General features: G+C 41.0%; 1 protein-coding gene across 8 annotated transcripts in view; it reads right to left on the bottom strand.

Moving 5' to 3' along the window:
• Nucleotides 1-6,416: 6,416 nt before the first annotated feature.
• NAP1L4 (nucleosome assembly protein 1 like 4) overlaps nt 6,417-25,926 on the bottom strand; it is a 31,485-nt gene continuing 11,975 nt past the window's right edge. For 4 of the 8 annotated variants that reach the window (XM_082760466.1, XM_082760463.1, XM_082760464.1 and 1 more), the window contains exons 10-16: nt 23,541-23,680; nt 21,852-21,997; nt 20,312-20,334; nt 19,587-19,706; nt 19,261-19,290; nt 14,197-14,253; nt 6,417-7,420 (exon numbers count right to left, since the gene is read on the bottom strand). In XM_082760466.1, coding sequence (XP_082616592.1) covers nt 7,382-7,420; nt 14,197-14,253; nt 19,261-19,290; nt 19,587-19,706; nt 20,312-20,334; nt 21,852-21,997; nt 23,541-23,680 — 555 coding nt within the window. In that variant the 3' untranslated portion in view covers nt 6,417-7,381. Of the gene's footprint in view, nt 7,421-13,013; nt 13,052-13,998; nt 14,052-14,196; nt 14,275-19,260; nt 19,291-19,586; nt 19,707-20,311; nt 20,335-21,851; nt 21,998-23,540; nt 23,681-25,926 lie in introns of all 8 variants that reach the window. The other 4 variants (XR_014317508.1, XR_014317506.1, XM_082760467.1 and 1 more) reach the window with 4 other exon arrangements.

Genomic DNA, 25,926 nt, shown 5'->3' with positions numbered 1-25,926 from the left:
AAAAAAAAAAAAAAAAAAAAAAAAAGCAGGTTTCACTTCTCCTCGGTCAGAGGAAAGCAGCTCACTCGCCCATCTGGCACGCGGCTGGGGCGGCCGATCAGCAGAACTGGCGTGACTCAGCCCTCCCACGCACAGCCTGCGATACGGCCCCGGATATATTTGCCGAGCAGGTGAATCAATCATTGCACAGAAAGACCTTGGACCTTGCTTCCTTTCCTTCCTTTTTTTTCTTTTTTTTTTTTTTACACGTGACCGTCCCTGGCTCCCTCTTTGGGGCTGGTGCGAGCCACCCCGGCGAGCCGCCTCCTCTCCGCTCTGTGCCTGCGCTGTTGGCACTGGGGAGATGGCTCCCACCTTTATGTCAGTGCCAGTTGGTGCCCAGGGGCCCCAATGAGCTCAGCACCCTGCAGCATGTGGGCGCACATCCCTGGGAGCTGCCAGCCCGGGAATAAAATAAAATAATTTAAATAATATATATAAATAATAAATTAAAAAATAAAATAAATACATATATTTTGTAGCTCCTAAAGGTGGGCCTGCTATGCTCTCAGGCCCTCACCTCCCCACCAGGAGCCCCCCCATGTTTCATCCAGGAGATGTTTCTGGGTTGTACTGTGTGTGTGGAGGGCTTGCTTTGCCTTCAGAGGGTTTTTCAGTTCTGATTGCTTTTTTTTTTTCCCAAAGCTCTTCTCCGCCCCTTTGATGTGCTGCCTCCAACAACACAAAAGCCATTTGCAGTTTGCCTGGGGGTGCCGGGGCTGGTTTTAAGGCCCCAGTAGCACGGCCGGGTGACAGACAGTTCCTATCTGCTCCCGCCGGCCCTCCCAAGCCCCCCAGATGCTCACGCCTAAGGGCTGGGTTTGACCCCCCCCAGATGTCCCACCCAACACCCTGGCATTGCCATGGGGCCACACTCACAGGGGGCCAGTCCCCCTTCTCCCCGCCCGACCGCCCCCTTTAATTAAAAATTGAAATCGCGTAATTGCCTCTTCATTAAAGCCAATTAAAGCCCGGCTGACGAGGGAGGTAGGCGGCACATTTTGCAACTCGCCGCGGAGATGAGACAGCGTGCAGCGCAATTACGGCGTCTGTTTGCTTTGCCTCCATCCGACAGCCTCATCAGGGCTCGCTTTGAAAGCAGGCTTTGGGTTGGGAAGGTGCTGGCAAACCCCCGCACACTGGTCGGGCCAGCTGGTGGGAAAAGGAGGCCGGGCCTTCTCCTCCTCTTCCTCCTCCCCATCCTCCTCCTCCTGCCCCAGCAGCTCCTTGTGCTGCAGGAGGAGGAGGGATGCAGGTGGATGGAGAGCAAGGCTTTGGGGCAGCATTGTCAACATCGCCCGCAGTGGGCTACTGCCATCCCCACATCCTTCCTCATCCTCAAGCAGTGAGCACCACTTCTAATTAACACTTGGCCTCACTAATAGGGAGGTGGGAGCAGGGAGTGCTGCCCCCCGCCAACACCTGGGGGGTGCTGCCTGCAGCTCTGCCTTTTGCTCTCCATCCCTAGGCTCTAAAGCTACTGCCGGCTCCTGGGGGAGGCCAGGAGAGCCCAGGCAGGCTCAGTACCCACACTGCTCGATCATGGGAACTGTGCTCACCCCGTGCTGGTGACCCCTGTGGAGGAGCCTTCTCCAGGCCTCACAAGAGGAGGCAGCGCATTGCCCACAGCACGGCCTGGGGCGGCGGGAGGGAGGGCTCCATCACCTGTTTTCCTCAGGCAGGAGCTCCCGATAACAGCCCGGCCGCCTCCACAACCACAAGACTTTCCAGCCTGGTGAGCTCTACCAAGCCAGCAGCTGCAGACAAATGCATCTGAAACCCTGTGCTGCTGCTGCCAGAGAGCCCAGCTCCAAGATTTCCCCTCGTAATGCCAGCTGAAAAAAGCCTGGGCAAGCAACCCTTGCTAGCACTTTGTTGCACACACTGCGCTTGCCTGTATTTTGACCTGAACGGTGCTTATTAACCTTTTTTTTTTTTTTTTTTTTTTTGGTTATAATAATAGTCCAGAGTCCTTTGTAAGCAATCTTTCTTCAAAGATCTCTTTTTTTGATCTTTTCATAGGCTAAGCAACAATTCATCCTATATAAATCTGGGATTGAAAGGACATAATTTGTTGTTCCCTGCTTTTTTTGAAGCGGTAAGAGATGAAACAACTCAGGGGAATGTCAGCACTGGTTATATCTTAATTGGTTTTTCTCTGCATCAAAATGCCTTGAACTATCCACTCGTGTGCAGCAGCACTACATGACCTTTACAGCGAGTGCTCTGACTCTTCAAACAAGTTATAGCCCATCTCCCACCTTAGGTGTTTTCATTGTTAGTGGCTCTGACACTAATTTTGTACCCAGCCCTCTTCTTTCTGTCCAGGCAAATCAAAGACTTCCAAACGTGCCTTAAGCCAGGAGTGTAGAAAGGAAGAAGGAAGACTGCATAATTGGGTGAAATTAAAAAGAAAAAAAGGGAGTGAGGGGAGAACATTTCACAGCCTTTCCCTCAACCTACGCACCGGTTTTCCCCGGTGAAGAGGCTGCACGTGGCCATCTGATGTTTCTGCTTCCCAACCCCAGAAACACTGTTCCTGCCCGCAAGTGTGAACTTCCCCCTGTTGGCCAAACAGACATTAATGCTAAAACACAGCAGAAAGTCCTTCCTTTCCCCTAAAAGATGGGAGAGCATGGACTCAGCAACTGCAGGGGTGCATTTGTTTTGTAAAGCCATCAGGTTATCAGCTCGCAAGGAATAGAAAGACCAATGGCCCTTCTTTTCATCAGCAGCATCATGTTATGCTGTTCAGTTCCTGCCCCAAGCAGGGGCAAGTTATTATCACACATATCTATATATGTCTATATGTAGAGAGATTTTCCTTTGGGCCATATTGCGTAATGAGCAAATTCCTTTCCAACCTGCTTCCCTTCAGCCCTCTCCTTAAGCTGGGCCGGGTCCGGTATCGGTGATGCTAACTTGCAAGAGCTGGGGGCAGGAAGAGAGGAAGGGCTGAGCCAGTGAGAGGGCACATTATTGCTGCAGACAGTTTATTTTGGAAAGGAAAATTTGCTAATAGGGTTTTGTTAGTTGTTGTTGGTTTCGTTTTTTTTTTTTTTTTTTTTTTTTTTTTTTTTTTTTTCAGCCCAGGACTGTTAGCAGGAAGGTTGGTATGAGCTCTGGCAACCAGAGCACACTCTCGCTGGGTTGTATTCACCTGGTTTGGCATCCCCACAAGGCGTCCGGATTCCCACGGTAAAAACCGGAGGGTAATGAAGCTTGTGCAAGAGGCGAGTGCTGCTGGGTGGAGCACGCGCTTGCTTGTGTAATGGCGAGATGAACGAGCAGAGAGGAGAGCCGGTCTGGAAACAAAGCTGGCACTGGGCGAACAGCTCAGCCTTCATTCACAGAATGCTTCATTAACAGCACAGAGTGACTTCGCTAGTTATTTTCCCTTCCTTTGAATGCTTGTCAAACCTGAGTGACTTACAGCGCTTATTGTCCCTGGCCTACGAGAGGCTGGAGGTATTTAGGACAGCAGTGTGAACGCATGGAAAAAGTCCTGCCTGCTGTTAGCGGTATGGCCATGACCTGCCTGGGGAAGGCGGCTCTCCTGCACACAGGTCACGGTATGGTGACAGCTGGGCACAAAATCACCTCCCCCCAGTAAGAGGCAGACAGTGAAGAAGCATGAACGCAGCACTTTTATTTATTATTAATTTAGTTATTTATTACATATTACAGAAAGCTTGCTGAGAAATGCTTTGCAAGAGGCGATCTCCATGGTCTCCAAAAGCTGACTGCAGCCTCTTGGTGGCCACTAGGACCCACAGAACCGGGTGAAGTTCAGTGACTCCAAGACTTTGGAGAACATCACATGGGAGAAGCCAACCTCTCCTCTAGCCTGCCTAAACCACGGCTTGTGCCTATGGGCTCAGCTAGAAAGGCTGCTTGTTTTCTAGCTGAGCTGTAATTATTTCCAAAAGGGATCAGGCTAAGATGCTTCAGAAAAAAGTGCAAATCTCAAGCACGAGTTCATAAGGTTATGTGCTTACTCAGTGTGACTTTAGGCAGCCAGAGCATGTCTTACATCTCAAGCTTGCCTTCTGAATCACCAAATTCGCAAAGAACAAGCAATTTCCTTGTGCCGTAACCAGTCTGACCTCTTCTTACACGCTCTTCTCTGGCTCAGGCCTCCTCAGGACTTGGCTGTGCTGAACTGGCTTCCTTCAGGAGACCTTGCTGGCTTGAGGAACTGCCGTCAAGGCAGCATTTCCCTGAGAATGAATTTATTAAGCCTCCTTTATTTTAAAACAGGCAAAGCTTGTTTCAGGAGAGTGGAAACTTGCAAAACCTATTTTAACTCTTCCAGCTGCCTCAAATCCTAACCAGGTGGTAGCCAAACCCAGACAGCTGAACTCGCTGACAGTGCCCACAGACATCCCAAACACCTCCCACAGGGGTCCCGGGGAGCCCCCAGTCCTGTGTCACGGGCCCCTGACAACCCGCAGCCCCCCACTGCCAGCTGTGGGGCCCTCCAGGCCTTCTTCCTAGAGACCCGAGGTGCTGTTACCGCACTGCTTCCCAAATGAATCTTACTTGGACTGCTTCCAGCTGCTTCAACCTGCAGACCCAGAAATGGAGCCTTTTTTTTTTTTTTTTTTTTTTCTCACCCTCAGGTCAGAAGCCAGTGAAACGAAGACTGCATCAAACTGGTGTGTTCTCACAGACAGAACCGAAGTTTCCTTTAGGGAGTTGCTGTGAAGGTAATCAGGCATATATTGATGTAGACTTTTGCTTTGTTTTGGTATCACAGCTCACCATTTTTAAAACGTCCCCCTAAAGAGGGAATTTTGCAATTCATTTGACTTGAGGCAGAGTCTTCAGAAACCACCAGGACTGAGCCTTTTTTCCTTTTCTGCTGTAGTTTACGACTATAAATAACCATCTGAAGCCAAAGGAGAATTTACTAAGCTACTCATCTTTGCCATTATCAGCTAGATCTGTAATGGTAAGGGCAAGGCTAGGTTTTGACAAGATCTGCGCTCTGTTAGACTGCGTCGCCTGGCATTAACTCTGCTTCTAACGAAGCCCGGCTCAGCTTTCCCACTGCTTTCCTGAGGATGAACATCTTGCTCGTCAGCTTCATTACCCACTCAGCTCATTTGCTCCTCCTGAATGCTGGCACATTCACTCTCCATGTTCTGGAATTTCCCGTTTTCTTGAAATTAAAGTTAGCCTTTAAGGATTCATGCACATAAATTACTTCAGTGTGCTAATGTGCAGATGTTTATCTCCAGGTAGTAGCACTCCTATTTAACCATGTGGTGGAAAGTATTTCTTTATGACAGTGGAAGCATATCATTCACTTTCTTTTGATATAAAAGACTGGTCAAATACCTCTACCTGATGTGCCTAGCATCACCAGCACTGGTATCAGCCGGTTAGCATGCAGGCAAGCTCTATAGTTTTTCCCACCCTTGTCAACCATACATCTACACCAGCAGAAGTGCATACTGTAGATTTTTCTCCTCTACATCCCAAGTTATTGTCACTAGCACAAATTTTTAGGACCACCCTTGCCTGTGAATATTACATGCACATCCCTTACCGCAACTCCTCCTGAGTCTGTTAATCACCACAGTTCAGTGACTGGCTGCATTTTTTTTTTCCTTCAGTACCCAAAACCTATCCACACCCCCCTCCTCCTCCCCTCATCCCTACCTTAATTGAGCATTAAGAACTGCATTTTCTGACTATAAAGTATGGATGTATGAGTATCTCAATATGCCCTAAACCAATTCACACCCCCAGCACCTTCTCTGTGACTGAAGTAGGTAACTGCATGAAATCTTTAGTGATGTTGGTGCCCCTTAAGCCCATGACAATACAGATGCTTAGAAGCTGAGGAAACTTTGCTTGCAAATCAAGCTAGTTTGTTCTGAATTACATTGAAAAACTCTTTTTAATGCAGTTTTCACAAGGGCTACTTTTCTTCGTCTCTTAACAACAAAGGAAGCCAGCCCCATACAGCTCTTAAACGTGCATTATGCCAAAGAGGTGGCATGCCCCTTGTTGCAGACTTCAGAGTTAACTACAGAATGTCAAAGGGACTTTCATTTAACCTAGGAAGCATTACGGACCAGACAGGCACCAACGTTCATGTTTCACAACTTTAATAGAATATTCTATCTATTCTGTACAAATTGAAAACACTGTATTAAGTTACAAATGTGTAAGGTAAGGCTGGAGCACTCTACATGCCTGGTCACAGTGTTGATACAGCTGCTATTCAACTGCTGCCAGAGGTTGGCAATGGATGCTGAAACTAGAAACATGTACCTGAAGTGCCGCACAACAACAAAAGGTAGTTTTGAAGACTTCAGAGCTTTAAGAAAACAAATTGTGGAATGGAATAATTTCAGTGTTGCAAGTAAGACACCAAAACTTCAGATTTATTGAACTGAATTTTGTTAAACTTCTGTGTTCATAGTGAAAGGTCCTTCCATGCTGGACACTAAGCAATAAGACTACTGGAAATTTTCTTTGGCTGCAACCCACTTCCATTGACAGCAAGTTTGGCCTTTACATTTTGATCTTCATCCAGAAGAGTTGTCATTTTGATAAAAGTTCGTTTCTTCTGTCTAGACTACTACATTGAGACCAATTCAAATCATTTGTTGTACAAGTACCCATATTTTATGCAAAACAGGAAGAATATTTTCAAGTATATTAAAAACTATTAAAAAGCACTAATTCTGTCAAAGTACTTACAAACATGAATAAATAAATAGTAAGATGAACAACTAAGTCTCAAATATGACACCCCCTTCAATGAAGTAAAATTACTTCAATTCAATTGGTTTTACTGAGATAATAAATATGACATTTAAAGCTGCTCAAGCACTAGTTCAATTTGTAGGTTGCAAGAAACATTAAAAAAAGGGGGGAGGGAACTAGCAAAGAGTTCATATTGCTCTATCCGTTTCAGCTACCATACAGGTAATCCATTTACTTTAGCTTCTCAGCACATTGCTATTCCACAATTTTCAAGGTTTTAACAAGAAAATGGATAATCTTCGCTTGGTAGTCTGGACTATTCCCCTATGCATAGGGCAAAAGGCTCTAAAGGCCTACTGACATACTTAGCTACAGTGTACCAACGGCTGTAGAGTGTGCTTTATTTAAACCTCTTATTTCCCAAATGCATTGAAGTTGCCACTGTACATGTTAAGCAATAAAAGAAAAGTTAGTGAAAATCATGCATTTTAAAACAAATTAATTTTAAGCATTGTTAATAAGATTGTGCTGCAGCGATGAAGTATCCTGAACTGCAGGCCAGGTATCCAAATATTTGTTACAAGTTGTTCAAATATCACTTTGAAGTGGTATTTCCTTATTACTGTTGTTTGCATTCAGCAGGTTGGCTGGAATCTTTCTGTTTAAATGGAAAAAGAAAAAAACAGTTAAAAATCAAAATGGCATACAATAAATAAAATACTTAATGAATAAAATAAATTGTCTATGCAGTCTTAAGCTAGCTAGAGAGCATTAACATATAAGGCAAGCTACATATAAATTCAGGTAATATCATAAAGTCTTCAACAGTAGTGCTTTTTTAATTCCTTCCAACTGCTTGGTACCTCATACTATTTTTTAATCTGTATTTGCATTCTCTAAACCCCATCCAGTAGGCTGAGGTTCAAACAAACCAGAAAGCAAGTGATTTTCTACTCCCCCATCCAAAGGCTCAGTTTGACTTTCAGTTCATATTAAACTAACAATAAACTGCCACCTCCTCACCAGCTTGGAGGAGGGATGAAGGCAGTGAAGTCAGGCTGCTTATTTTTGCAGCATAATTGAGTTTTTACTTGCTTCTTCTGCAAAGACGATAAAAATGTAATTAATGTGTTGATTTCGTCTAGGTTCTGCATCACCAGTATGCAACTATTCAACAGTTTAACACTGGGCAAGAAGTCCATATGTTAATCTGAGTATGCAAAAGCAGAAACACCTTCATTAGGGAGTAAAACTATTTCCCCTCTGGCAAAAGGAAGTGTATTTGGGAAAGAACAAGTACTCAAACAGCTAAGAACTTCAGGTTTTACATTGTACATCTTGCTTGGTTTTTGCTGTTGTAAAGCAGTGTTCTTAGAAAGCAGAAGAATTTACTTCAGTGTATTTCCTGTTCGCTTCTCCCTTTACTGTTCTTATTATAGCTTATTATAAGCAAAATCTAAGTCACAGAAACCTGCTGAATTCTAGTAAAGAAAAATAAAACTAAAATATGACACCTTGAATGCCACCAACTGCAAAATACGATGTTTCTGAGTAACCATCCTAAAGAGGAACTTTTTAATGTTGCAAAGGAAGCAGACATGCAAGAGTTCATCATGCATCAAGCGACCAAAAGCTAAGACAACTTAAGCACTGTGCTTGTAGAAGAAGAGTAAGAGATGCAACCAAGATACTTTATCAGAAAGTTTGTCCTGAAGAAGATTTTTTAAACCCAGACAATTATTCCCTTCACCACCTAAACTGTATAGGGCTGGAGGTCACTATCGTTCCCACTGGAAGTCTAGATTACAGCCTAATTTTGTCTCCTTTGCACAGATATGCTAGAAATGTTCAACTCCTTTGTGATTTTCCTCCCTGGTGCATCTGGCTAACTTCAACTCCGTACTTTCTCATCTGCCTGAATTCCCCAGAAACATGAACTCATTTTCACTGATCCAGCACTAAATGCAGCATGAATACCCTTCTTTTCAAGAAGAAACGTTTGCACAAAGGTAGTATACTTTCTCAAAACTATCTGACTGCCACTGCTAATTGTTGCATGCTAACAAACACCCAGCATTTTTTTAATCAATAAGATTTTCAGAAATGCCTTTTTCTTACAGCTACTTTGTATTTGAATGTGGCAATAGAATAGTGCACAGCACCACTCCCTCTCCCACACACCCTCTGGCTAAGAGCTGTAATCAAGTAACAAACCAATTATTTACAAACTACTTCAAAAGCTTTTAATCTCCCTCCCTTCCTTCCTATTCACCTCTAATAGGAAATCAGACTCATTCAGGTTGACCATTGCAACCATTTTGGCCAAGTTTTAATGGCCAAACAAAACCCCTATTTGCTAATTTTGCTCATAAGTTTCATCTCTTCTTCATACTTGTCTTTATTTCTGTGTAAGCATTTAAATTGCGATTATTGCGATTAAAACCTGCATCACAGGACCTACAAAGTTCCTTTTTAAGGATCTTTCAGTGTTGACTACAGCTCTCATACAAAGAAAAATATAAAATTTAAGAGGCTGTCAGATACAAGTCAGTTGTTGGAAACTTTAGAGAAAAAAATGCCAGTATTTTATACTACTTTTGACTTACAGTTCAGGGCATATCTCTCTTGACAATACATATCAACTGTTTAAACTGGGCATAAATAACAAAGTATCTCAGATCCAGTTTCCAACATAATCATTTTGCTTCCCCTACTGCAGTAGCACAGCACTACTCCCACCGAGCTGGCCAGCATGAGTTCCACGTTGCCTGCATTTACCTGTCAGCCTCACATCTCAGGATTAGACAGTGAGATGCAACAGCACAGGTTGATGACTACCCTTTTCTTCAAAAGTTACCGCTTCTGCATCAGGCACGTGAAAGCTGAAATTTAATTTTTGGCCTGTAACTGCTCCTGAAAGATCCAGACCCTAGGTTGTAAGTGTGATTGAGATACTACATCCATACTCCCTCAGGCACGGCTGTTAGTTTGAGCTTGCTCTTCCCATGCTGCCCTGATTGCTGGTGACATTTGCACAGACAACCACTACCAAAATCCGTTTAGAGCAGGGTCTGTTCAAAGCTGCTATTTCCTCCACAGTAGCAAGATTTCCACTCACACTACGTTTTCCTAAATTAACTCTCAAAAGTATCTTGAAAATGTTGGTGAAGTGTCTCAGCAAGGCAACAAAGACCAAAAAAGGAAAGACTAGAACCAGCAAAGATAAGGAATTTTATCTCATTTTATAATAAATCAGTAAACAAGTAAGCTGAGATTCACCACCATCAACCACAGAGCCAAATAAGAATTCTTGTTGTATAGAGAATTTCTTCAAGACAAGTCCTGAGCAATGACTTAAATTCACATGAACTGTGACAGAACGTTTTACTTTAATGTCTTTAAGGCAATTATTTCAGAACATTTACTTAGGCTGTGCAAGCGGTGGTTTAAACTGCTCTGGGGCCTTGATTCCAGCTTGAGAAACTGTTCCAATCAAGATACACAAGCTAAATGAGACTCCCACTTACTCTAAAGCTTATTAATTTTTAACTCCTTCATTAGCAAGTATCTATATGTAAAGCTTTTGTGTCACTGCTTCTTGATAATAGCACCACTTGTTTGAAACAAACAAATAATAATACTCCTGTTACAATAGACCTCAACATTTTTCTTCTGGGATTTCATTACCCAGAAGATAAATGCAAGAAGCTTCAGCTAATTAGCTTACATACAGACCACTTCTTCAGACATCAGCAACCAGATCAGCTGAACTGTATCAACTGCTTATGGACAGAGGACATGCACTGAATGTAATGAGGAAGTTTCAGCTAAAATTTGCAGGATCAGAGGGCTAAAAGGGAGAAGAAAAGCAGATCTGTAGTAGTATGAATCTCTCTCTACAAACTGCTTCCATAGCTTTCATACATACAGCCCACTGCTTCCCTTCCACCTATCCAATTAATTTGGTGTCCTAGAGAATGGGGGCATACATCCAAAGTACCTGTGCCATTTACGTTGGTAATTTAATCCTTTCAAGCCAGATTTTTTTTTTGCGTAAAGTTATTATTAAAAAAAGAGACACTGAATTCCTTTTAACCTTCAGTGTTTAAACAGATTAGGCAGGATATATTCCTAGCTGAATAAGAGAACAATCAAGCATTCACCTCCTTACTTCTACAGATCACTTTGGGAAGCTTCTGTTACACAAGCATTCCATCTGCTAAAGCAGCTGTGCAGGCACAAGCAGCCCATCGAGATCTGATTCCCAAACACACTTGGCTGCCAACAACAGTGGGATCAATGCAGTCAGTAGGCACTAAAGCCAATGCCTTTCCAGCACACAAGGAAGAAAGCCTTTCAATATTTCATAAGTTTTTAGCATGAAATAATCTCCAGTTAGGTGTCATAGAGATAAAGCTTATCTTTGTTCCTTTTCTAACATACGTTCTTGAGGAAAAAAAAGTAGGGATATCAGAGAGATGCGGGAAATAAATTCACACCTAACTGGAGCTAAGCAAGCACAAGGTCTGAACTGCTTCCTCCACAAACAGAGAAAACCCTACAAAAGGTTCCAAAAATTAATTCTCTGCTAACAAGCCCTTCAGCCACTGTTACTTAAAAGACATACTAAGCACCCTGAAGCAGGAGTACTCTCTAACACTGGATTTTTAGCTCATAATTCAAACCGGTGTTGTGTATTACCCAGTCAACTAATTCTCTATTCAAGCATAATATCAGTAATATGAAAAAGGCAGTTAAACAACAGGGCATGCAAGCACAGAAAAATATACTTGTCAAAATAAGCTACTTTATCTTGACATCTTCTGAAGCTACTTTCAATCATATGACTGCTCAGTCTTCCAAAGCCACAACTTATACATAGCACAGCATTATGTTCTTTGTGTAATGATACTGACCTGGTTCTAACTGAACAACTCAAATGTACTTAAATCTGTCAGGAGCGCGAGGGAGGAAGGAGGAAGAGGTGACAAAGCAAAAAGAAAAGTGTTGACATTTATCAAGCAAATGAAGTACAACAACAAAGGAGGAGGTAGCATGGAAGTGACTGAAAAGGCAAAAATTGGATATGAAACAAAAACAGGGTAAAGGACCATTATTTTTGTGTACGTGGAAGGGAAACTATTCTAGATGTAACAAAAAGGAAGGGGGAACTGAAAGGCAAAGAAGGGCAGGGGATGGGGAGAGACAAATCCAGTGAACAGAGGTAGCAATGGAAGATGGGATTAGGGGGCATGACCCTTAAAAGGCAAAACCAAAATTCCAAGTTTACTTGAAAAATTGAAGACTGGCTAACGATTTTTAACTGTAGTAAGGGAAGACAGTTGTGTAAGACTGCAGCAGCATGACATATAAGCTGTCATGACAAATGAATGTTCTACTACAGCAAGTGAATAAACAGTGCAAGTATGCTGAGACAGGCTGGTTGGTTTTTCAAAGCACATCAGATTGGAAATAAATACAGCTTAAGTGAATTGAACAGAGACAAAATACTTATGAGGGGAGGAAAAGAATTAGAATATAGCTTCACATAAGTAGCAAAAAACACAGAAGCCTAGAATACAGAAAAAGAAGCATGGAGCCTGTTGCAGACAGTGTTCTCTGTGAAGCATGGGAAGAAAGGTGAGAGATAGTACACAACAGAAGGACTTTCCTTCCTTTTAAATAAAAGGAGAAAACTGAGGAGAACAAAACCTACTCAGAAGCATGAGTGCTAAAGAAAATGCCTCTTCAGAATGACTGACTGAACTTGTCAGGCAGTGTAAGTTAAGAATGTTGGAAAGGACACAGCAAGTAAGTCAATGACTTACAAGAGTTCTCAAGGAGAGCAGAGGAGATATTTAGGAATTTGCAAGTATGCTAGAAACAGTACAGAGGTGCAACATCAAATCACAAACAAGGAAAAATGAAGTCTGACAAGTCTCAGTATCTTTTATCATGTGTACAGAAAATAGCTTGACTGCTACAAAAGCAAAGCAGAAGTTGTGCCAGGAAGGCAAAGAGGTCATTCTGAAAAATCTACTTTCAACATATGATTTAAAGGCATTCATCTCTGTATGCATTTCTTTTTGTTTTTCTGAGCTCCTAATAAAACCTAAACCCTGAAGTTCCCATTCCCCATTTTCTTTTCCCCATACAAGGAAAACAAAAACCAAAAGACTAGCAAACAAACTACATTACATGGCTACAATGGGACTTCTTGGAAGTTAGGTATGAATGGAATTCCACCTTACCTAGAAATGTATGAATGATAAACAGACTTAAATTACACCTAAATGGGAAAAAATTGAAAGGAACTGTCAGCATGAATGAAAAGTGAAATGTACAAAATAATACAGGAGGCAATAGCTATAACCTTCCAAGGTACTAGAAGTTCTTTCTAAAGAATAACAGATTTCACACTTCTGCCATTAAAAGGATCTTACTTAACATGAACGTACTTTGACTCAGAACTAACATTTCGTTTCTCTGCTGTCCCACCTTTTCCCATTACAGGTACACTACTGCATTTTGATCCTTCAGAACAGAGTAAGAACATTCGTTTCTGTCATATGAATCCTGTTTGATCCATCTTTCCTGAAGACAGACTTCCTTTACAGCAGTTCTCAATAAAGAAAAGTAAGCTCAAATCTTGATATGGAGACAAAAAACATGTACTAGCAATACGATGTATATTAACTACGTAAGTCAGAAAAGTGACATGTTAAGCTGCTGTAAGACTTTCATCCACAGATCAAGTAGTTTTGCATACCTTTCACTTTTTCATCTGTGCCTTTAGAAAAGATTAAAAGTTGATGTTTTAAGAACTAAATAAGTACAAGTCTTTGTTTTCATTGTCCTGGTTTCACTAAATACAAGTATTAGCTTTAATGTAACTGAAGGACTGAAAAACACCTATCAGAAGGAGCATTAGGCCTTAGGCTGAGTTTTAAAACAGGTCACGCAAAGTTTAAAAGTCAAAAGGTGGGGACTAACTTCTTGAATCCTAGCTGAGCACGGACATGTGGAGTCCAACCTGCAGCCATTAAAACAACCAAAAAGAACAATTCTAACAAAGAAAGTAAATGAATGAAAACTAGTTGAGACTTGTCAGACTAATTCCAAGTTGAAGTCCAACTACAGAAAAATATTTGAAATAAGACCTTTCTAAAGGAAGAGAGATATACTTATTACACAGAGGTGTCGCTAAGAGGTAAAGACAGAAAGTTAAGAAATTACCTTAATTTATATTTATCCAAACTTAATTTTTTCTTTTAAGAGCAATTTGAGTACTGAGGAAGACAAAAACACAGCAGTCAAGAGGTAGGCTTTTTTTTTTTTTAAAAAAAAAAGTTAGTATTTTCAAACTGCTATAATCTTAATTACATTGCTCAGGGTTATAGTGTGTACAACACATAAACATACTAACATTCTTACCTTAGCATCACTCTCTGCATCTTCCTCCTCTTCTCCCTCCTCTTCCCCCTCCAACTCCTATGACAAAATAGAGATAAACTAACAGAAATTAAAACAGGTTAAAAGTGCAACTTTTTCCAATGGAGAAAAAAACAAAATAGCAAGTATTACCACTGTATTCCAGAGTGTTTCAGCAGTCAACATTAAAACTACTTAGGCTTGATTAAAAGAATTCAGCATCTTCTAGATCTTAAAGCAAAAATTTTCAAAGAAGATTTAAAACACAAGATTTACAAGATTCAGCATGACTTAAGGAAACCTTCCTACATAAGTTGCTGCAGTCTGCTAGTGATTTTTGAAGTTCTACCCAATGCATTACTTGGAACATCGCAGTTCTGGTAAGCAGCATCTAATTTTGTTTTTTCACCTTCTCCCAGAGCCTCTCTATTTATTTGGCCTACTGGGGACAGATGAGGTATTCTTCTACAGGATTTGGCAGTATTTTTGCACTGTTGTACACATGCCTACTACACTGGGTCTGGCTAGGATGTTAACTTTCCCTGCAGCAGCCCATACAGTGCTGTGCTCTGCACTTGTAGCTAGAACAGCAGTGGTATCACACCAGTGTTGTCTGCTGCCGAGCAGTGCTGGCACAGCATCAGGACTCCCTCTAATCCTCCTAGGGGGTGAGCAAAAAAGAGAGAAAAGAAACATCACCAGGGCAGCTGACCTAAACCAGCCAAAGGGATATTCCATACCATATGATGTCACACTCAACAATAAAAGGTGGAAACAGGAAAAAGAGGGGAGGGGTGAAAACATTTTCTTGGTGTGAAAACATCGGTCCTCCTCCCAAACACCGGCTATGTGCATTGAGGCCCTGCTTCTAGGACGTGGTCAAGCATCACTTATTTGTGGGAAGTAGAGAGTAATTTCTTTCCTCTGCACTTCCACATAACCTTTATTTTTTTTCCCCTTTCCCACTTTCCCTTTTTCTTCCTCTTTAGTTCAATTGTATAGTTAATAATAATCTTTCCTTAATAATTATAATTGTTTTCCCTTTAATTAAATTATCCTTATCTCTTTTCTTTACTTCTATTCTTTACTTTACTTCTTCCCCTTCTCAGCTAAGGAGAAGGAAGAGTGAGAGAACAGTTGTGGTGTTTAGCTGCCTAGCACAGTAAAACCACCACAGTCCTTTCTGGTGCCCAACGTGGGGCTCACAGGGTTGAGATAACAATAGAATTGACTAAAAACACTTGTAACTAACACACTTGCTAGTCACCACATTCAGTGTCCTGTTAATATTGGCTTGTTTGATCATGTATCATGCAATCCATGTCATGTTCTCCTTTCTCCTCTACATCTGATCCAGGAATGTGCTACAAGCTGTGTTCATTTTTTTTTTAATTATTTTATTTATTTATTTATTATTATTTCACTGTGCTGCCAAGCACTGGCCTTCAGTTTCATCTGGCATTCAGGCTCTGCACTGTTATCATTTGGGTCTCATGGAAACTACCTTTTAGAGAATATTCAGAACTACATTGCCTTCCTTTCCTCATCTGGATGTCAGTTTATGAATAATATCAGGAATAGGTACCTCCTCCTTCTTTCACAGTGGGCTAATTACAACAATTTGAGTATTTTGAGTATCCATATGTAACCCATATATTGCTATTTCTAATTCTGAATAACTGGTTTCCTCTTCTCTCTTAGTCGATTGTTTAGAAAGCTTACCCAGGAATCTGTCTCAAAACAGTCTTATGACAGGTGGCAAGGCGTGTGGGAGGATATAGGCAGGTACCTGTCACAGGTGTCTCCTCCAATAGTTTTGAGCTTCACCCCCTGAACAAGTGCAAAATCCTAAAAACCTGATAGAATGTTTGAGTTGTATGTCCTGACCCTGATAATGCCAGAGAATGACAGCTTGCAGCATTGTGCTGGGTCCTGGCTTGCTCCTATCAAACACTGTTTAACATCATCCAGCACCCTGAAGAGAGGGAGAAAGTCTGAGTCCGATGACCAGATAACACATGCTGTGGCTGACCCAGAGGACCAACCGATATGGTATCAGTCACCCCCATAGTCAAGTCTAAACAATGGAAATCAGCTCGTTTAGTAAGGGAAGAAGCCTCTCCTAAGAAGGAGGGAGAAAGGGAAAAGGCAGGCACCTCTAAAGCAGAGTCATCACAAAAACAGCAGGAAGAAGAGATGGAAATCATAAAGGAATCAGAAACCACTCGATCCCTATCAGCATATGAGGGTGTTCAAGCTGCTTCAGAAGTTGTGGGTACAGAAGCACAGCTCCTCTTGGCCCCACAGCTACCTGTATTACCTTGGACGTTCAAAGGGAAAATTCCCACTACACACCATGCGACTGATGCTACATGGAGTAAGTGCATAGTGTTAATTACACAGCGGGCTCAAATGGGAAAACCTAATTGCCCAGGAATCCTGGAAGAGATCATGGACTAGCCAGAAGACAGATTTAGGAGTGCCGACAGAAGGGGTAACCCGTGCTGAAGAGGCTCTGCCATATCATGAGTTGCCAGAAGACAAAAAGCAGTATGTATTGTTTACTGACAGATCCTGCTGCATGGTAAGGAGCCATCGGAAATGGAAAGCTGCTGTGTGGAGTCCCACACGATGAGTTGTGGAGGCCACGGAAGGGAAAGGCGAGTCAGGTCAGTATGCAGAAGTAAAAACCATACAACTAGCCCTAGATTGCCAAAAAAGAGAAAAATGGCCAGTACTGTATCTCTACACTGACTCATGGATGGTGGCTGCAGCAATGGAAACAGAGCAACTGGCAGTGCAGAGGTAAAGCTATCTGGGCTGCTACCCTGTGGCAAGATATTGCTGCCCAGGTAGAAAACCTGGATGTAAAAGTAAGTCATGTAGATGCCCACATGCCCAAGAGTCGGAAGAACATCAGAACAACAAATTAGCGGATCAAGCTTCAAAAACTGAAGTGGCTCGGGTGGATCTAGACTGGGAACGGAAGGATGAGCTGTTTGTATCTCGATAGGCCCATGAAACATCAGGACATCTGGGGAGAGATGCCACATACAAATGGGCTCATGATCGAGGGGTGGACCTGACCATTGAGGCCATCACACAGGTTACCCATGAGTGTGAGACCTGTGCTGCAATCAAGAAAGCCATGAAGGTAAAATCTCCCTGGAACAGGGGAGGTGGATAGGGTTTCAATATGCTGAGGCCTGGCAAATTGACTATATTGGACCACTCCCACAAACCCGCCAAGGCAAACAGTACATACTCACGATGGTAAAAGCAACTACTGGATGGCTCGGAACATACCCTGTAAACCATGCCACAGCCTGAAACACTATCTTGGGCCTAGAAAGGCAAGTGCTGTGGCATCATGGTACACCAGAGAGAATTGGGTCTGTTTCGGAAATGACTCCCATTGTCAATCTTGTCACCTCCTGGGCCAAGAGGCATGGTATTGAGTGGGTGTATCACCCACAAGCCTCTGGGAAGGTTGAGAGGTATAATGGACTGTTAAAGACTATGTTACAAGTATTGGGTGCTGGGACATGCAAACAATGGGACATAAATCTACCAGAAGCCACTTGGCTAATTAACAATAAGGGGTCTGACAGCCGTGCTGGTCTTGTTGAAACAAAACCCCTACACACGGTGAAAGGAGCTAAAGTCCCCATAGTGCATGCAGGAAAGTGGATGGGGAAGGCAGTGTGGGTTGCTCCTGCCTTGGGAAAAGGCAAACCCACTGATGAGACTGTCTTCGCCCAAGGACCAGGGTATACCTGGTGGTCATGCAAAAGAATGGGGATATCAAGTGCGTGACTCAAAAAGATTTAACCTTGAGAGAAAACGAATATGTAACCTAAGTTATATGTTGTAGGAAGACATTGCAGGATCAATGACAGGTCAACTTTGCAAGGAACTGGGTAGTGCAATAAGGACTTGAGCTCAGCTGGTGTGGGCATCCAGACATCCAACTCCGCCTGCCCTAAGTGACCACTTAGGCAGATGAAGACCAAATTGTCAACAGTTCTTATGAACATTTTCCAAGAAAGACCAATAGAATGAGAAGATATACCTGCCTATTAATCTGTTAAAGGACAAGGAATAATGGTGATGAGAATACTTATATGCTAAAGTATGGGGGATCTGAGAGTGACACAAATGCTATGGAATAAGGGGTGGAGGTTGGTAGCAGAGGATGGTGGTGGTTTTACCGTGCTAGGCAGCTAAACACCACATCTATATCCAAGTAGTAACATCTGGCACTGCGTACAGATTAAAAATATATGTACATTTCTATCACTATTCAGCTTAAAAATATAAATGTTTAGTCCTCAATAGCCTAGGCCCAGAAGTCTGCATTACAACTTGCAAAGATAAAAGCAACTGCAGTCTGAAAGCTGCCAGCTCTTACCAGACCACCAGCTCAGTAACTTCTAATGCACTCTACTCTGGTGAGGTTGATGACAGTCAGGTATGTACCTTTAACCAATCAGCAAGAACACCACAGCAAACATAGTAAAATAAAAGTATAATTGCCTGTCAAGGATATTAGTTTATTCAAGTGTGGTATCATTTAGTGGTTTTGTGCAAAGCCTTTCATGGTATGCTTGTATTCATACAACACTGCAGTAAACGGACCAGAGCTCTTGGCATACTAGAACTTTCACTCTAAATTGAACCTTTAACCCTAGCAGTTGCTCCCTCTCCTTTTTTTGAACTTGGTATTTGGCAGTAACCAGTCTTAAGACACACGACAACTAAAAAGTGAAAACCAAATTTCATTGCCACCTAAGTAATAGGTATTAGAAAAAAACAAAGGGTCTTAGCACTCAAAAAAAAAAAAAAGCTTCTGCTTTTGACTTGTGACAGAAAATAGCTCCCAAAATTCTAGGAGAACCCTAGGTTAAGTGCTCTTACAGGAAGTAACTTTTTTCTGAAGACAAGTAACAAACAAATTTTACAACTTAGAAATGCTGAACTCTTTTGGAAAGAAGTACCATATACAATTTCAGGACTGGAATACAGTAGGTAATTAGTTATCTATAAAAGATGTAGTATGCATCTCACCTCCTCTTCACCTTCTTCACCTTCTTCAAACTGAAAAGCAAGACCAAGAAGTTTTATCAACTCTGCTAATATTCGCATAAAATCTCTGCAGTTACAGTTCTGGCACACTGAAACACAGTACTGCAAACTAAGCCCCTTCTAGAAGGGAACATTAGCAGCTCACAATAAATTGAATGGTTATTTCCTATTCCCAAGTAATACAAATCTCTTCAGATTTTGTTATTCTCACATAATTAATAATACATACTAGTCTAATCAGAAAAGTAAGAGGGACAGCTTCTAGATATATGGTGACTAATAAACAAAATGCTGATGGGCATACATACATTATCATCATCCTCTATAGCCTCCCCAGTGAAATAAAGCACAGCACGAGGGACTATCCTTTCACGGAAGAAGTGACCAATTTCAAAATCTGCTGCTAAAGTAAACTCAGAATCTTCATCCTGTAAAGCAAATCAGTTTGAAATAATTTCATTCACTCCTCTGTAGCACACCACTTTCTTTTTTTAATTGAAAAATAAAAAAGTTACAGGTTTGAGAAACACACCATCAACCGTTCTGGTGACCTGCACTTAATTTTGTAGCAATAAAAGAAATATTGCAAGGCTAAATCCAGATTTGCAAAACTGCCATTTAAAGAATTTTCTACCATCTACGTACAGGCTACTGGCCTGCTAAAAAATGCATTCTATTAAAAATAAAGCTCACATTGACTTTGCTGGCCCTGACACCTTTCATAGCAGAATTGTTCAGACTGTTTCAGACTTTCGCGAAGAGCTGGTTACCAGTTGCGTGACTAGAAAAAGTTATGACCTTTTCCCAACAGTGACAGTTACAGATGTATCTTATCAAGACATGCAACAGCAAAAGATCACAGGATTTAGAGAAGTCAACAGTATCTTTCAGTTTATCAAGGTAAAGTTCAACTCCAGCAACAGCAAAAATAACTAAGATATGCACAATTATTAAAGAATCTGAATAGTTAGCATAGAGATGGTGAAGAAGAAAACAGTAGAGAACAGTTGTGCCATTTCAGAAACAAACTTACCAACGACTCTCCATCACCAGATACTGCAAAAAAGAAAAGACAGCACATTCAAGTAAAGTTTGAATATCGAGGTGGGCTAGACTATACAAAAATGACAAAAACATAAAGACCTTCTCATACCAGAAAGCACTGGGATAATTAAAGACTTCAAAAGCTAACAAACTTTTAAAGTCAATTTAGATCCATCTTAAAATCAAACCCATAGAAACTGTACCTGCTAAGAACGTGTGCTGTGATAAAGGCACCAAAGCTGCCACGTAGCAGCCTCATAGAGCAATACACCTTACTTCTGCATTAGTTCTGTAAATGCAGTAATTTTATTTTGCTAAAATAAAATTACTCCCTTCCTCCCTTCTCTTCAAACACTGATGCTACCAAATTTATCTTTCATCAGGAGTTTACAAAGTATTTTGAGAAAAGGCCTAGAGCTGCATCTACGACAGACTAAATCAGAATGCAGTCACAAAACTGCTCAGCAGAATTAAGGAAGTGTCTTTTTTTTAAAAAAAAAAAAAAAAACAAAAACAAAAACAGAAAATCTCTACTTTCATCAAGTGCCATAGATTTTGTCATCCTACTGTGAAGTTTATGATTTGGTCCTGACTGTTCTCAAGTTGAAAATACAAGTATTAACTGCCAGCATATGTCATAGCCTTAAGACTTCTTAAACAGCAACCTCTAGAATTTGTCCTTTACATATAAAAAAAACAATATAAAACCATCACAAGGCAAACTAGTCACTATCCCTTTCTCAAAACAGCATCTACACACATTCCCTGTGTAACACAATAAGAGAAACTAACAACTGCTTAAGTTAAGACGTTTTTGTACTAGACAAATTAACTTTGGAATTATTTATCACTTGTTTAATTCCTGTGCAAACAGGGATTTGTAATATGATTACAAGGTGCATAAAAGCCTACAATTAAATCAAGACCTAATGTCAGTTTTGTTTAGTACATCTCTAAAGTCCAAAGTAAACAGCTTCTTTCATCTATATTTGAAAAAAGAGTACAATGGGAGATATATCAAAAATACGATGTTTTTCAGAATACACCTAAATTGCTTTAAGTACACAGCTAGCATGAGATAAACCAGGAAAATTAAGAAGGTATATGGAGCATCAGGGATCACTAACGAATCACAGAACAAACTGCAGAAAGTTCTAATGCTCAACACAAAGGTTTAAACGAAAGCAACATTCTGGAACTTTGACCAGAACTGGAAGAGTCCTTCACATTAAAAATCTCACATTGATGCATGGAGCCATCCTGTGGTAGAACAAGTCAACTTCTTTAAGAGATTCTACAGGAGACTCCACATACAAGGAATCCTGTTTACACAGCACACCTAATTGCCAAATTCTACAGAATAACCCCAAACCAAAGTGATCTGCTTTGATGGGCTGCAGTTTGCCATCATCCTCCAGTAACAAGTCTAAATATACAATGCAGCAAATAGAGTTTATAGAGTTAAGCTGTATTTACATATAAAAGCCACTGCATTTTAAGAATCCTACATTCTCAGTTTCCAAGCTTACCCTTTATTGGGTTGAAGAAGTTAAAAAAAGAATCGTTAGGTACTTGTTTAGTAATCGTCCGAACTGTGCCTCGACCCTTGTGTTTCTGTTTTTTCTTGATTGTTTTAACTGTAACATTTTTTCCTTTCTTCCAATCAATAGTACACCTAAAGACAACACGTGGGAAACAGAATTTTAATGCAACACATCAACAGAAATAAAGAATTGAGTGCTGAAGCAACAAACAAAGTAAAGATGGTTTCCAGTTTTCTAGTTAAAGCTACTTTTACACACACACTGGCATCTTAATCTACTTAACAAGATACTCCGGATGCATCATACTGCTGGAGACTACATACTAGGTGTATGTTGGATAAACCAAATAACCAAATACTTTCCTTAACAGAAAACCTAAATAGGTCATCTTCCCAGCATAATCACTGCCCCCACCCCATCCATGCCTTAACACCTCTTTGGCCCAATTACTAGAGTTTTGTAACAGAGGATGTGATTAAACTAATCCATTACACCCCAACAGTTAAGAATGATTCTTCTGACAGCCAGGCCAGTGGAAAACAATACACAATTTGCCCTCACTGCAGGCCAAGGCAGTGTCCAGTTACCCTGAAAAGCCCACCAAAAAGAGTGGCCAGGGAGAGGCACACTAGCTCTCCAAAGAACAATGCTCAGACTGACTTGGCAGTAAGATATAGCAAGCTGGAAATAATGAACTTCTTGGATCCTTTCTGCTACTGTGCAAACTGGCACATTACCTCAATTAAGGCATTCTCCATGTACCTACACTTTTATCCCAAACTGCACATGGCAAAGAGTAAGTGGTAAACACAGTTCTCTTAATATGAGGGGGGACAAAAAACTGAGCCAAGCATGGTGTCAAAGTATACATAGCATTTTGTTTAACTGAAGTTATCGTCAAGACGGACTAACCTCTCACTTAGGTGTGAGTTTCACTAAACATACAAGATGACGTTTTGCCTCAATGCTATCAAACATTCAATTCAAAAAGCTAACACACAGCATTAAATGCCAGATTCTGAGGTTGTCAGGATACCTTCACAAGAAACATTTGGCATTTTCCCAGTGTTATGTTTTTTGAGGGGAAAAATACAAAGGGAAAAAAATCTTTAAAAAAAAAAAAACAGGAAGAAAGGGAAAAAAGGAAAAAAAACAAGGAAGCTGCATTCTGAATACATTCAGAGATGCACAGCCAAGACTAACAGAAACAAAATACACAGCCAACACATTCCGGGCTGAGAGAACAGATCACACATATGAGCACTGCCTGCCAGATTCTGAAGCACTGCTGGAGTAAAAATTGCTGAGATGGGCACAAGTTCAATAGGCTTACAGCTACCTATCAGAGTGCCTATTGGGGCTGTGAAATAAATTAAAATGAATTTACCCTGTTATCTGGAAGTTAAAGGCTTGTTACCTCATTGATCTATTTTAACTTGAAAGGCACAGGAATACAAATGCACTCCTATTTGTGTACACATATATATACACACACACACAAACACACTTCTGCATGCTGAGGCTAAGATCACCATCCTTGTATACACTCCCAGTTTAAGTCAGCAACATCTTTATCTTCACTAGTTATCGTCACAGTCAGGAAAAAAAGAAACAGGATCTTGAAGACATCAACTAGTACTTCAAAAGGTTTTTTGAATTTCAAGTTTTCCTTACCCCTCACAATCAACTATTTCAGGTCCTTCAAATGAAAAGGGATCCGTCTTGTCTGGCTCCGACTTCATCTTGTAGGTTTTTGTCAGGACTGTATTAGAAAAGTAGTCATTGGGCCCAAAGTGGAACTCTAATGAGAAAGACTACAAGAAAGTTCCATTACAGTTTTATGTTAACACTGATTTATCATCTTTGAAATAGTGAATCAGCAGAATCACCATTAATCAAACTCTGAACACAGGAAAAAAAAAGAATGACTTGACAGTAAACGTATCTTTCACTGTAGCAGAATCAGGAAATTGAGAAAAGTCTTTGTTTCATGTTCTGTGGAAGCCTTTTCTTCATCCCTTGACTAGGGATGATGCAGCTGTTGTTCTGAAAGTCTCTCTGGCTTCACAGTAACACCATTGGGCTCTGCTCTACCTACCCCTGGCTCTGAGCAGTCAATACTATGATATTTCAAGCATGAAACAAACATTTTAAATTTATTATTCAGGAGTCTGCATTTAAATAGTACAGCCCACCATGAACCAGAATATTTATTTAATAATAAAGTCCTGCAAAAGAACCCTGACTTCATAAACTGAAGCCTAAGATTACACATTTTAACTGCTTGCAGCCTGAAGCAGGTGTTTCTGATCACATTCATGATCATTCCTCATGTGGCACCTGAAAGTTGTTAGCAGAAATTCAGCAACTTAGGTGGAGAACAAAAAGCTCCAGCTAGGAAGAACCACTGCATACACAACACATCAGCTTTCCAATCTCTGAAGCTTTCAAAAACTGATCACACAAAGCTATATAAGCCTACTTCTCACTCACAATCAGCTATGAACTAAAGGTTCATAAAGGTGTTTTTTTCAGCAGCACTGCTTTCATTACTTGAAGCAGAGGTAGGAGGGGAAGTCCGCTTAGGCAGGTCAGTTCTCCAACAGCACAGAAGGGTTGAAAGTCAAAAGCTCCAGCATCACCACAACTACTGCATAGACGCAGCATGCCCTATTACTTAAAATATTTTATTTACTACCCTGTCAACATGCCATAAGACCTAGATCTCATGCACATGCAAAACAGACAAGCTAAGCTCAAGAACGACTAGCCTTAGTAGCCTTACAGAACACATGTTGCAGAGCTCGTGAATCTACTTCCCCAGCACTCTTCAGCCATAGGGCAGAAAATGGTCTCTTATAACCCAAGATCTTCTTGTACTCTTTGAAAGTCTACCATGTGGAGTATCTCCAGGGACAGCAGTCTGTTCATCAAAGACATACACCTCTCACTCATCTCCCAGAGGCCCCTTAGTTTTCTCTCACCATCTGCTTTCTCTGACCACATGGATCTCTTCACATGATAGAAATTTAGAAGGACAGAAGTCCCACAGAGATGGGTTTGGGGGCAGCAGAAGCCTTCAAAACCTCACATGCTTACAGATTAAGGAAAGGAGGCTACTGGGAACCAGTTGTGAGATGAAACACTTGTGTTGGCTTCCCATAGCCTATTTTAGCTTTACTTCCATTTTAAAAGAAATTCAAAACAGCCAGCATGGTTTGGAGATATTCTTCAGCTAGGACAGATCCCTCCCTAGCACACTTGCTTAGGGGAAGGGTCAAACTTAGCTTTTATCTACCACCAGTGACTAACACTCTCATACCCAAATAATCCCACAAAACATCACCAGGATAAGTAACCATTGGCATTACTTAGCAGGCAGCATCCCAAGCACTTGCAATACAAACTTATCTGCAAAGACAGCATTTCAGTATTTCTTTTTAAATCTGCTAATTATGAGACAAAAGTTTCAAGGCCTATTTGAATAACTTTAATAACCTCTCCAGTAGCCTTGAGGGTCTTTGCTTTTGATATCAGATTAGCTATGTAGTATGAATTTCTACAGTTTTCTTATAGTATAGAAGATACTCTTATGAAGTTCAAATAAATAAATGTCCTTATTTCAAGCTACTTAACTCATATGCATAGTCATCACCCAGGTGTGAATGTGCTAGCAAGGGATCCCTCTGTCCAAATTGATAGATATTTTATAAGTTACATTTATATAAGCACATGTAAGTTTATTCATTGATTATAAATAAAAGCAAATAAGAAGAGGAATTGCTTAACTTTACGCAGATAAGTTTATATACAGGCTATAGCAAAAAGCACTTTGGAAGCACCATTACTGTAACCAGGTAAATCTAGTTCTGAAGGACAGTAACTGAAGTTGATCAGTGGTGAACCAGGAAATTCCTAACTATTATATGTTTATTTTAGTTGCAAAACTTATTCCCCAGCAGAATTAGTGTTTTCATTACACACCAGTGATTTGAACTTTTTGCATTACAAGGCCATCACTGCTACAATAACTGCCAGAGAATTTCAAACATTCACAAAT

The sequence above is a fragment of the Aythya marila genome (genome assembly GCF_965140915.1).
Source record: "Aythya marila genome assembly, chromosome: 5".
In the NCBI taxonomy this organism is placed as follows: domain Eukaryota; kingdom Metazoa; phylum Chordata; class Aves; order Anseriformes; family Anatidae; genus Aythya; species Aythya marila.
This window is presented reverse-complemented; position numbering and strand designations above follow the sequence as displayed.